We start from the raw sequence: 12,511 nt of genomic DNA, 5'->3' as shown, positions 1-12,511 counted from the left end.
CATCCCTGAGCCCCGAGGGTTTGTGCCTCTGGCCATCTCAGAGGCTCCCCAGTGATCACCTTGTCCTGGATGAGACCACTTGTGTCCAGAGAAGCCTCTCACCAGGACGCACTCCAAGGCTCAGGGACTAGCTAACCACCCAAGAGCAAGCCCACTCCTCTTTGCGTGTGGAAAGGGGATCTCAGTGAAGCTGGGGGTATGTGTGTGGGAAACACCCATGGGGCCTGGAAACCAAGCCACTGCTGGACAGAGCAGACACCTGGGGCCACCTTCCTCGATTCCCCCACCTGGCAAACAGGGAGGAGTGAGCAGTTTCTGTTGAGAGGTCTGAGCCATAGAAGAGAAGTAGTTTCTTTGTTGCTTTTTTTTTTTAATTTTTAAATTTCCTTAGAAAAATTTACGTGTTTACCAATACAGTCTTATTTTGGTTTTTTTTTAATGCTTTTTGTCAGTTTTCTGTTTTTAAGTCACAAACAGCAGGCACTGAACAGCAATCCCCCGCTGCTGCTGAGGGTCAGTCCCCGAGGCATCAGTCCCCACGACGTTACTCAGGGCTCTAGCAGACAAGATGTGGAAGCTGCGCCAGGGCCGGCCAGTATCACTCAGGAAGGTCCTGAGATGCACTGGGATTCCACGCGTCCAAGGGCGGGATGGGGGTAAGCACAGTCTGCCCCCCATCTTGCTGCCTTCAACCTGCTTTGCGTGGGCCAGCCCCACCGGAGCAGCCCCCGCCCATGGTTGGCTTGCCATGGAGTGGGTTGGGGAGCCCAGGGGATCCCCTCCACCCTTCAGAGTCAAACTCTTGAGCCCCCTTCCCTGCTCAGCTGGTTGCCCCCAGGACTGGGCTGCCCTGCTCCTCTGGGGCACTGCACACAAAGGGCCATACTCTCCTATTTCTTCAGCCCCAAAGTGGTTAGGCCTCCTCTCCTGCTGCCTCCCTGGGCCCTATCCCATAGCCCCACTGGCCTTCTCTCTCTCTCACACACAGCACCAAGTCAGTAAACAGCTAACTGCCTAGGGAATTAGGAGGGAGGGATCCAGGGGTCAGGAAGGAAGGTGTGTCCAGAAAGTCCCGCCTTGGGTCCGATGCAGAGGCACTGTCAACCTCTGCCGCCAGGGGGCTCCAAGCTCCACAGCAGGGTCTGTGCAGGCCGGCCCTGGAGTTCCCTTCTTCCTGTGACCAAATCCCTAAGAACGAAAGGCTAGGCCCGGGCCCTGAGAAGGGAGAAGGGAAGGCTGAGCAGCGTGCCTAGGGGCTGGGGGCTGCCTCCATAAGCTAGATACATGGAGGCCTGTACGAAGGCAGCTGCTGTGGGTGGCGTGGGCCAACCCTGAGGGTCTCAGCACCAGGGCCAATTCCAACTTGCTGGAACTCTGGGGCCATGTGCTTGGGGTATTTGAAGGGGGGTGGGGGGACTGTCACTGCTCTTATCCCATCTCATCCAAGCCCTGATGGCACAGTGCTTAGACCCAGGTTGCAGGCCCAGGGAGGCCCTTCCCTTTCACACCTCAACTTGTCCTTCCTAAGATGGGCATGTGGGCTGGCTGGGCTCGAGGCAGGGGTCCTCCCAGGGAGCACTCACGGAAAGCAGAGCATGCAGCTATCAGAGATTAACGAGAAGCCCCTGCCCCCAGGATAGGAGACAGAAAAACAACCAGAAGAGAGAACGTACCAGGCATGCAAGCTAGACCCAGGAGTCAACGGGCTGAGGCTTAGTGTCCCCCACGGCGTCAACCAGCCTGACTGCGGGCCTACTGGGCCCAGGAGGAGGAGCTTTCCTGCTGGGGTCGGGCTGTAGCGGACAGGCAGTGGGCAGGAAGGCAGGAAGGCATTAGAGGCAGAACACAGCAGATTAGTCAGAGCTGACAGTGGAGGCTGGTCTGGTCGGTGAAGCAGGGCTGATGCTGGTGCTCAGGGGGGGAGTGCTGGGGTAGAGGGGAGCTGGGCTAGTATGGGTCACACAGATCTAGAGTGGGCTGTGCCCAAAGCCAGAGGACTGGTGCAGAGGAGGCGGCAGGTGCTGCCCGGAGGTAGGACCATGGTAGGCCCTTGGCTACACTCACACGCAGGGAAGGATACAGACACACTTGTTCAGACTTCTCCAGACCTGTGTACTCTGCTAGGCTGTGTCCCCTGTCACTTGCCCCCTCCCTCCCAGTTGGTGTAAGCTTCAAACCAGCTGTACTCACAGACTGATTTGATGTGAGGTTCCCAAGTGGAAGGGGCCAATGCTCAGGTTTGGTCTCCCGCCAGACCAAACTCAGCAACTTCCCTGGGCCCCTCTATAGGAAACCCCAAGACATGCTACCTCCCTGGATACCTGCCCACAGCTACTCACTTTCAACGGTTCCTTCTCTGAGGTCTCCCCTGCGGAGGCACTGCCTCGAGCCCTCTTCTCCCTTCGGTCCACCGTGGAGTATCCGTCTGCGGGGTGGTGGCACGAGGGGAACTCTGAGGGGCAGGCACCACAGGAGTAGATCTCTCTCTCAGCCCGGACAAGGGGCTTTTGGGACAGGGTGCATCTGAAGAGGACCGCCCCCCCGCACCTGCCCTTCCCCAGTACTACCCTGGAAGACAGGGACAGGTCTTCTCATAGCCCCTCCCCCCAGCTCTTACCACAACCTTGCCTCTTGTGGCTCGAGACCTGCAGCCACTCACTTGCTACCCCTGGGCAGCTCCCAACCTTCCAGCATCCCCTTAACTAGCAGACCAGAGACTGTAGCTGGGCACTGACCTTCCCTGGCTGCCCTGCTCCTCATTTCCTGAGCACCCCTAAACCAAATCTCTTTTCCAACCAGCACCTCTTGAGAAGGCCTTCCCAGCACCAGACACACAGGAGCGTGCGTGCGCGCGCACACGCACACACAGACACACATGATCAGCAAAACCACCTGGCCCATCTCAGACTCCTTTCCTCCCCATACAGGAAACAAGCAGTCCTGCACCTGTACTCACCTGGGCCAAGGGCCTCCATGGGGATCATGTCCCGGCTGCCTAGCTTCTCACCATCTGCAAGACACAAGCAAGCAGCTGGCTGCTGCAAACAGCAGCTGGGGGACTAGGGCGGACAAATCCATGGGACCCTGGGTACCCTCTGTCACTAACATCTTTGCACCCTTCTACTGGGCCACTGCCCACTAGTACCCCCACACCAGCTTAGCATCAATGTGGTCACCATGGGTGGAGAGGATGTAGGTGACTGCAAACAGGGAAAGGAGCCACCCCGGGGCCATTTTCCTGTAAAAAGGTCTGCCTCCCTCCTCCACCCCTCACCTGCCTTGTCATCATCAATGTACCCAGGTGGAGGAGCCACTCTTGAACCTCAAGGATGGATTCCTATGCCCGCCCCACCCCCAACCTTATCTCGTACTCACCAAGGCTCTTGTCCACCAGCGGCAGCGTGCTGTCATCGAAGCCTCCGGGACTCAGTGTTCCCTTGGGCCCTTTGGCATTAGCAGCAGCTGACTGGAGGAGGGAACAAAATAGACAGAGGGTGGGGGTCACGGGCGCTCCAGCAGGTGAACCACTCTGGCAAAGTGAGAGGAAAGCTTGCGCAGGCCGCACCTGGAAGCGCGCCTTGGTCCAGCCATCCTTCTGCAGGGCACCACGAAGCTCTCTGTAGCTCCACACAGTCTGCAGCACGTGGGACGCGGCCTTCGCCTCGCGCACCGATTGGCTGAGGCAGGGCCGGGGTGGGGTCAGTGTCCGGCCCCGCCCCAGCCGCCCCAGGCCCACCCCCGGACCCCACTCCCACCCACCTGGAGGCACACAGGGCCACTAGAGCTGGCACGCCGCGAGCCTGCAGTAGCGAGCGCGCGTTGTCCAGGCTGTCGGACACGATCTCGTGGATGGTGTTAAGCACAGCCACCACCGTGTCCTCCTCCAAGCGGGCCCCGGGTCGTGCTGGAGCCTGCGCATTGCGCACATTCCGCACCAGCTCCGTCATGGCATAGCTCCCTGAGAGGCAAGGTCGGGTGTTAGGACATGCCCCTGCCCGACCCTGCAGGGAGGAGCGGGATTCAGAGAAAGGAAGCCAACAACGACCGGATGCACAGGGGGCTAGAAGACCAGAGCTCCTGCAGCTGAGACCGAGCCACTGGGACGGGGCCGGAACTCTGAACCTCCTGACCCCCAGCCCCCAACGGTAGCCCAGCCTGTTTACATTCGACTAAGCCCTGTCCGCGTCCTCACCGATGAGATCCTTGTTGCGCCGGTCCAGCGAGAGGTTACGCAGGGCGATGGCGACAGCACGCACCACTTTATCGGTTTCCGACTGCAGCAGCTCCACCAGAACCGGCAGACCGCGCTCTTTGCGCACCGTGGCGCGAATGTACGTGGCCCACTGTGGCAGCGGCAGCAGAGGTGGAGAGCGGCGGAGGTGGAGAGCGTGCTCAGCACGCAGAGTCGCGCCACACATGCCACTCTCCCATGTGAGTCCTGACCACTCCCTCCAGCTGCACTGTCCTGACAAAGCCCGATCCCAGCAGTTCAACTCCACCTCCACAAGAAGCCTCCCCACCCCACCACCCAGGGCACAGTGCTTGCAGCCTTTGAGCCATGAACCTCCCAGACCTTGGAGAGGCGCTGTGCAGGGGCGGGCACTGAAAGGGACGCCTGGGATTCTCTGTGTCCCCTCCCTGCCAGACTTGGCCTCTCACCATCCAATTGCCAGCACTGAGGTTCTGTAGGGCACCAGCTGCAGCCTCCAGGGTGTTGAAGTTCCGGCTCTCCGTAAGAAGGGAGAGGTAGAGACGCACCACCTCGGGCTGGTACAGCAACTCAAAGCCTGGGCACAGAGCACCCGCCACCCACGGTCACCCAGACCTCCTCCCATCACCCCGTCTCCCTCCCTCGCCTCCTAGGGCAAGGGTGAGCTGGAGCCCAGGGGATGAGTGTGGTGTAGTGAGGGGGCGTTTAACATCAATGTTTCGACCATCCAAGAGGAAAAGCATTTTCACTTCACAGAGAAACAAAGAGGCTCAGTGAGGAGGCAGTGGGTTTGGGTGAAGTTGTTCTTCCCTTAACTCTGCTGCCAAAGAAATGAGATTAGAACTGTCAGGCAACTGGAGCATCCAAGAGGCCTGAGGTGGGGAGAAAGGCAGCAACCAGGGCAGCTCCCCTAGCAACAGGACCTGACCTTCGGACTACTAACTAGGGCCTTGTAAACATGGCCACACCCCTAGTAACAGCATTCAAATTCTCTAGCAACAAGGCCCAACCTCCTGGGTAACTAACAGAAGCCCCTGCAACTGGAGAGTGGGGCCTAACAGCAAGACCCATCTTTCCTAACAACAAGGCCCAATCTCTCCCATGTGTAACTGAGGCTGTGTTACCAGGGTCATGGCCCTAGCAACAGGGCCCAGCCTCCATGAGGCCCAGGCCTGACAGCAGTGCTCCCCTACCAGAGTTTCTAAGATAAGAGACAGAGCAGCCTTCCAAGGCTGCTGTCCCCACACTGGGGCTTCTATTCTCGGACATTACCTCCCTGCCCCATCCTCCTGCCCCAAATGTCATCAACCTCTCCCCAGTCCTCATGTCCCATGCTCCCTCCACTTCAGGCTGGCTGGGCTTCCTGTTCTCCAAACACACTGCTCCCTCAGGTGTTGGCCCAGGTTAGCTCCTCAGCCTGTGATGCTCCCCCAAACCTCCTGTTGGCTGGTCCTTTCCACCCTGTTTGGGGGCATCTGAGCTCACAGAGGGGGCTGTGGCCTGGGGCTCACCAGGTGGGACCTCTCTCACTCAGGCTGGATTCCCATTATTCAGAACAGTAGCAGCACACAGTAGGGCTCCAACAGACACAGGACAAGGACAGACCACTCTATCCCTCCATGAGTCAGGGTGATCTGGCCTAGCCTCTGTACTGAATCTGACTGCATCCTCCCAGCTCCCAAATCTCTCAGAGTTGAACCTGAGCCCCTCAGCTGACACTGGAGGCCCTGCTGGCCAGCCTTTGCCCTTCACTGAGGGCCTCACTCCAAAACCATGTGACTAGCAAGTGCCTGGCCTGTCGCCCCACCCTACCTAAAGTGACCTGTGGCACTGACCCTGATTCTAAACCCTCAGCAAGTACCCAGGAACAAGATGGTCCTCTGGGGAACTCCAAACCTGTGGTCCTCAGTTTCTCCATCATATCCCCCAAGGCCCTTTGGGCCTGCTCGGTGGCACAAAGCTTCACTACCTGGACAGGCCTGAGCCTGAACTCCACCTCCTGCATAGGCCTAAGCCTGGACTCTGCCTCCACCCACTCACCTTTAGCGGCCTCAGTTCTCTTGGGCAGGTCCAGCGTGTCAAAGTTCCGGTCCATCTCACCATCTTTCTTCCCTGGAACAGAAGAGCAGTGGAGGTGAGGCAGACCCTGTGGTGGGCAGGTGTTTGTTAGGAGGGTTGGACACAGCACTTTCCTGCCCAGAACTCAAAAAGCACCTCCATGTCCAAACCTAAGCACCAAGAGGCCAAGGGAACAGAGATGTTGAGTTAGTCCAGGGGACAGCAGTGGGGGCAAAGGAACCTGGGGACATCACAGCCCTGCCCTGAGCAGCTAGAACTTATCTTCCATCGGGTGCTAGGAGCTGCATTGCAGACCTGCCCAAGGGCCTCCTTGCAGCTGCCAGAAGTGTGAACTAAGGGATCCAGGAGCTTGGCTGGGTGACAGGTAGGTACAGACGGGGATGCTGAGGGCTAACAGGACACGCCTGGCTGCACAATGAAGCAGGGCTCGGGCTGTGCCCCACCCATGGGAAAACTTGCCCCTACCTGGGACCTGGACCCTGTTCCAGGCTCCGTTGACCAGGAGACCCCTCACTCACAAGCCAAGAGCCTGCAGCAGCACCACCCAACACCTGTCAATCTCAACCTGCACACCTCTGCGAGTATGTCACCACTTCTCAGCCACCATCCCCACCTCAGAGGGAGTCTCTCCTCCTTTGAAAGGCAGCGGAGCTGAGTTCAGATGATGTGGATCCCCGCCCTACCTGGCCTCCTGGGGCCTTTGTGTGGTCTTTGTCTTGAGTCACACATCACCCCATTCCATTAGAGAGACATACTCTGTTCCCTGGTGCCCCTGAGGATTGACAACCGCACGCCCTGCCTGTCTCAGCTCTGCCCTAGCTCCAGTTCCAGACCCAGCACTGCCTGAGGAACAGAGTCTGAGGTTACAGGGGGATAGCCCCTTGGCGTCCAAACCCATCCAAGGTATGATATTCCTGTCACTGTCGTAGAGAAGACTGCTCAGGGAAGGAACCGGACAGCAATAGGGCAGGGCCCTGAGGCTGGGAGGCCTGCAATTGCCATGGAGACGACTACCTGAGGGGTAAGAGGGGTTGCCTCCCTGGTGTGCACCAGGCCTAAATGTCGGGACAAACAGGGACTCACCTTGATGGAACCACTCCTCTGAGCAGCCGGAGGAAGCACAAGAGAGAGGAGACGAGCCTGAGCAGGCAGCAACCCCACACCCTCCCAGGGGACTTCAACTTCCCACTGTGCACCCTGGGTTGAACAGGTGGGACGTGGAATCTCACCCCATTTATTTTTGGAAGCTGAGTGCCCACAAGTACGACAGGGATCAGAAAAGGCCCACGTGGGTGGGCAGGTGAAGGTGGTGCACAGACTACGTAGCAGCTACTGGGGAATGTTGGAATCTGCACTCTGCAGGTGAGAGTGGTATGCAGGTGAGGTGGGGTCCTGCCCTCAGGGGTCTCAGAGTCTTCAGGTGGTCTGTCAACACCGGGAAGTCGCATCATCTTCAGTGGTTTCTAAACTTGGACCCACAGAACCCTTCCTAGAGCTGAGGGACTGGGTCCAGGCATGGTTGGGTACCATCATGTGCCTTCCTATCATCCCCTGGGGGCCCCACAGTGCAGATGAGCAAAGGCTGGGTCTGTCAGCTGGGTACCCCAGGATGGTATGCTCTCCTGCTTGCCCACTGGGAGCTGAACATGACTGTCATGGGTATGGAGAGCATTCAGCCGGGGAGCAGGGAGGAGTGGTTTTAAAGTGGTACACCAGTCCCACCTTTGGCCTTCTTGCCACCAAAGCAGCCAGCGTCATCCCGCCTCCGGCGCTGGGAGCCCGCAGTACTGCCTGGGGGCCCAGGCTCAGCCTCCTGGTACCTGTCAGCCCCAGGTACCTCCTTGTGCACGTGGTAGGACAGGTTCCGCATGATGCACACGCAGTTCTCCACCGACTGTGGGGAGAGGAGAGCTGGTGGGGCATGGCCAGGTGGGTGAGGGGAATGCTGACCCTCTCAGAGAAGACTGGCCACAGGCAAGTGTGCACTGAGGGGACCAGGGGTGTAGAGACATGGAAGTCTGAGCGAGGGGGCCCACAGAGGCAAGAACCCTCAGGGATGGGCAGAGGGAGGAAAAGGGTGAAATACCTGCTGCGTGGAGGGCCTTGTCTGTGGCTTTGTGGCAGGCCCACTTCATGATACGGCCACTAGAAGGTAATCCACACTGTCCCAGATGTGCGCACCTATTCCCCTCTGTGCTGCCCAGACAGTTCAAGCCTCCTAGGCCCCATCTGGTCTGTCTCCCCAACACTTTGTGGGAGGTTATGAGACTAAGCCTGTCTGAGACCTGCTGGGACCGCCCTGTCTTGCCCACCCACCTTGTTGTCTGTGTCCTTCCTGCCCACTGCTGACTGCAAGGCGTGCAGGAGTGCATCCACCAGCCCTTCGCACTCCCGGAGTCGCCGCCGGGCCTCTGCGCCATCTGAGCTCACGTTCCTGGGTGGCCAAGAGCAAGCCCTGTGACCCCTGGCTCCCAGGGGAACTCCCCCAGTCCCCACCTGGCCCTGGGGTCTTGTCTTCATCTGCAAAATGGGCCCTGACACTGCCCTACTGGGGCTATTGGCAGGTGACAGCAGCCTGGAGCAGTGACAGTGGGGCAGGGGTGGCCTGATGGCTGAGACCCTGGGGAAGGAGGCCTAGCCTGGCATCTCCTGAGGTGGTAGGAGTGCTTCACTGATCCCAGATAAATTGGAAAGGGACAGAGGTAGGTTCAGAGTCCCGAACCTGTACACGGGTAATTCTGGGCTCCTCTTGCCCCAGTGGAAGCTCTGGGCTCTGCTTTTCCTGAGGTCAGGACTCTGAAGGGCCACAGGGGTGTGTCTTAATGAATAGTCAGGACCATGGGGACCCAGGACTACCTGTAAGGTCTCTGCAGGGCCTCCTAGGGTGGGGGCGGGGCAGAGGTCACAGTAGGTGGAATGAGGCCTCTGAAGCAGACTAGAGATGAGGGTCCTGGTTCTCCCACCCTTGGCTGTCACAGTGATAGGACAGTGAGTCGAAGCTGGTCAGGGCTGGAGCCATGAGGTACTGGCACAACAAGGTGGCAGACCTTGTCCAGAGGCAGCCCTTGGGGATGAGTACAACCCCATCAGGCCCCATTCTCGGGACTCTGGGGAGGAATTGTGACATGGCTCTGAAGCCCTAAGGCCAGGGTGGTTAGTTGCCTTCTACCTTATCTGGGACACAAGGATATGACTATCTCCAGGACAGCTATTTGCATGCACGCTCTGGTGCCTGGCTCCTGCCTTCTTGACCAAGAACAGCCCTGGGAGGCTGCTTGGGGGGGCCCAAGCCCAGCCCCGCCCCCACCTCAAGCAGCCCGAAGTGTTCTTGAAGACAGTAGTCCACTCAGCATCCCGTGGCTTGGAGTCCTCATTGGGCTCTCGCTCCCAGCCCGAGTGGGGCACAATGACCTCGTGGGTCAGTGTCTGCAGGCCATGGTCAATGATGACCATCTTCAGGGGCTCGTAGGATGACAAGTTCCAGAGTGTGCCTGCGGGGCGCCATTGACCAGCCAGTGCTGACCACAGGCACTGCCTCCCTACCTCCCATGTGACCCTGTTCAGGACCTGCCCGCCCCACCCTCCATTGTGCCCCAACTGAGACCAGAAAGGACGAAGTGACAAAAGCTGTGAAAAGTGCTGGGTGCCTCCCCTGGCCTGGGCATACAGCACCAAGCAGTGGCTTCCAAGGGACCTGGGGCTGGACCCAACAGGTACCTTCTCATCTCCACCTCTTTCCAGCCACATGAGTGGGGGGGACTATCACTCCTGGGGCCATGAGGCCACACTAAGAGGTGGTCACATAACCCTGACTGGCCGCTCAGGTCCCAAAAGGCACAGTCCCCACCACTGCCTTATTGGGGGTTGGACCAGGGAGGCTGGACTCAGAGTTGTTGTCACAGGGACATGGGGCCCGGTGGAGAAAGCCTGCCTGAGGGGCCTAGTGCCAAGGCCACCAGTGGCAGCAAAGTTCAGAGGTAGAGACTGGGGACCTTTCATAGTGTCAGAGCCTCATGCATGCCACCAACAGCTGAGACTCCTGACTAAACAGGGTGCCTTGGCCAAGCCTCGCTCTCACCTCCTGATAGGGGATGCAGGGCAGCTAGGTGCCACTCACCTGTGACGAGCTCTCGGACCTCATTGTCCCGGGCGGCCCGCAGTAGGCGCACCAGGGCGGGCACACCGCCACAGTCCCGAATGGCGGCCTTGTTGTCAGTGTCTCGGCCATAGGAGAGGTTGCGCAGTGCCCCACAGGCCCGGCGCCGAACCTCCGCCCTTGGGTGGTCTAGTAGAGCCACGAGCAGCGGCAGCCCCCGCAGCTGCCGCACACGCCGCTTGACACCCTCGTTCTCGAAGCACAGGTGCTGCAGGTAAGCAGCTGCATTGGCTTTCACAGGGTCCACAGGGTGCCGTAGCATGGCCAGTACCTCAGGCAGCTCGGGGTCCCGCCAGCGAGGCTCCTTGCGGGCACTGTCAACCGAGGGTGAGCGCCGCACCACCCGGTCCAGGCTGCCCAAACTGCCCTGTTCTGGCTGGGCCAGGGGTGCTGCTGCAGCCGGGAACGGAGGCCGCTCCTCTATCAGCTCACCGCCATCATCTGCCACATCCTCATAGGCCCTGTGCAGGTGAGTAAGGTACATGAACATCTTCTCAGCAGCCACCAGCCCTGCCCCCAAGCTGCCCCAACACACCTTCTCCAGGGGACATAAACCCAGAGGGTGGGACTAGGCCTAGAGCATTGGTACTTGGCCCTAAGCACTGTGTGGGTACTGAGAGTCACACTCTAGTCCAGCAAGAACTGACTCAAAACCAGTAACAGAGCTAAACCCCAGCCAATGGTCATCAGAACTTGCATTCCTCCCAGACAGGAGCTCACTCACGCCCGACACTAGGCAATATGCCCCAATTCTGCACTAAATGTACTCCTGTTCCTGTCTTTGACTGGGGTCCCACCTTCCAATGAGGCCTGTCTCTGGCTAGTGCCAGGATTTGGATCCTCCCTGCACATGGCCATCTTGGAGGGACCATCTGAAGGACATTCAGAGCACCAGTCCCCCAGGTAACAAGATATCCCTGTGAGTTGTCACCATCAAACCCATTTCCCAGGGGAGGGGCTGAGGCTAGGAGGGATCAGGTGTCTTGCCCATGGTAATGCAGCATAATCCACTCAGGCTGTGGTCATGTTCCCACCCTACAGATAGAGAAACTGAAAGCAAAGGGGACAGAACCAGAGGCTACACTGGGATGGGTCAGGCCATCTGGGTTCTTATTGCTACGTTCATGGGGAAATTGAGTCTTTGGGAAAGGCTGGGGCCTCAAGCTCAGAGAACCTGAGCCTCTTGGGCTTGTGTCTTCAGGGTCATCTGCCTAGAGCAAGGGCAACAGGTGTTGAGCACTGTCACCCACTTCTTTCATGCCCCAGACTGACAGGAAAGGTGCAACTTCCACCATCCCAGAACCTGCCCTTGCTTCTCTACTTGAGAAGAACAGAGGCCAATTCCAAGTAATGTGTGTGTGACTAACTTAGCCCCCAGCAGCTAGACTACATGTGGGGTACTCTGTGGTGGGGAGAGTGGAAGGCAAACTCCCTGGAGGCAGTGGCAGGGCACAGGGTGCTCACCTAGTGCGAAGGCCCCGCCCACAGTCAGGCCTCCTCCTCATGGCTGTGCTATAGTCAGGCTCCAGCTCCGGGCCACCCCCGTCATCGGCAGCAAGGCTGCGTGTGTCGTCCTCCAGGCCGTAGGGCTCTGCCTGGAAGCGCTCAGGCTGGGAGCAGCTGGCAGGTGGCACAGGCTCAGGGCCCTCGGAGAAGGCCTCACGGCGGCCAGGCAATGTGAAGCAGCCATCGCCAGGGCCTGGGCCAAGGGGGCCACCACGCGGGGGTCGCACACCCAACCCACGGGACAGGCTGCCATAGCTGGGGATGTCACGGGGTTCGGGGCTGTCAGGAAAGCCGCCCCCGCTGCTGAGGTAGGTGCGGGAAAGTGTGGCCACCGGGCCACCCCCACGCAGCAGGAAGTGCCGGTCCAGGGGGCCATCAGCGAAGGGCCCTAGCGGAGGGCCACTGTCCAGGAGAGGGAGGCCATCTGGGCCCATGGGCACCTGGCGCACTGTTCGTGTAGTCACAGTCTTGACTGTCTTGGTGACCTGGTGAGTAAGTGGGTAGCCGATGGGTCGGGCAGCCTGAGAAGCCGGACACTGTCTGGCAGGGACAGAGTGGCC

General features: G+C 59.2%; 1 protein-coding gene across 13 annotated transcripts in view; it reads right to left on the bottom strand.

Annotated features, from left to right (window-relative positions):
* Positions 1-349: 349 nt before the first annotated feature.
* The window catches only part of ARVCF (ARVCF delta catenin family member), a 50,158-nt gene continuing 37,996 nt past the window's right edge, over positions 350-12,511 (bottom strand). For 4 of the 13 annotated variants that reach the window (XM_039872867.1, XM_039872857.1, XM_039872866.1 and 1 more), the window contains 15 exons: positions 11,910-12,436; positions 10,407-10,906; positions 9,597-9,780; positions 8,606-8,723; positions 8,012-8,183; positions 6,251-6,322; positions 4,660-4,787; positions 4,193-4,343; positions 3,760-3,958; positions 3,566-3,677; positions 3,376-3,466; positions 2,957-3,010; positions 2,340-2,452; positions 1,674-1,793; positions 350-1,215 (listed from right to left, as the gene is read on the bottom strand). In XM_039872867.1, coding sequence (XP_039728801.1) covers positions 1,686-1,793; positions 2,340-2,452; positions 2,957-3,010; positions 3,376-3,466; positions 3,566-3,677; positions 3,760-3,958; positions 4,193-4,343; positions 4,660-4,787; positions 6,251-6,322; positions 8,012-8,183; positions 8,606-8,723; positions 9,597-9,780; positions 10,407-10,906; positions 11,910-12,436 — 2,529 coding nt within the window. In that variant the 3' untranslated portion in view covers positions 350-1,215; positions 1,674-1,685. Of the gene's footprint in view, positions 1,216-1,673; positions 1,794-2,339; positions 2,453-2,956; positions 3,011-3,375; positions 3,467-3,565; positions 3,678-3,759; positions 3,959-4,192; positions 4,344-4,659; positions 4,788-6,250; positions 6,323-8,011; positions 8,184-8,605; positions 8,724-9,596; positions 9,781-10,406; positions 10,907-11,909; positions 12,437-12,511 lie in introns of those variants that run through there. The other 9 variants (XM_039872859.1, XM_039872865.1, XM_039872858.1 and 6 more) reach the window with 8 other exon arrangements.

Source organism: Pteropus medius, unplaced genomic scaffold (genome assembly GCF_902729225.1).
Source record: "Pteropus medius unplaced genomic scaffold, Ma_sr-lr_union100, whole genome shotgun sequence".
NCBI classification, from domain to species: domain Eukaryota; kingdom Metazoa; phylum Chordata; class Mammalia; order Chiroptera; family Pteropodidae; genus Pteropus; species Pteropus medius.
Note: the sequence above shows the minus strand (reverse complement) of the source record. Positions and strands in the feature narration are given on the sequence as shown.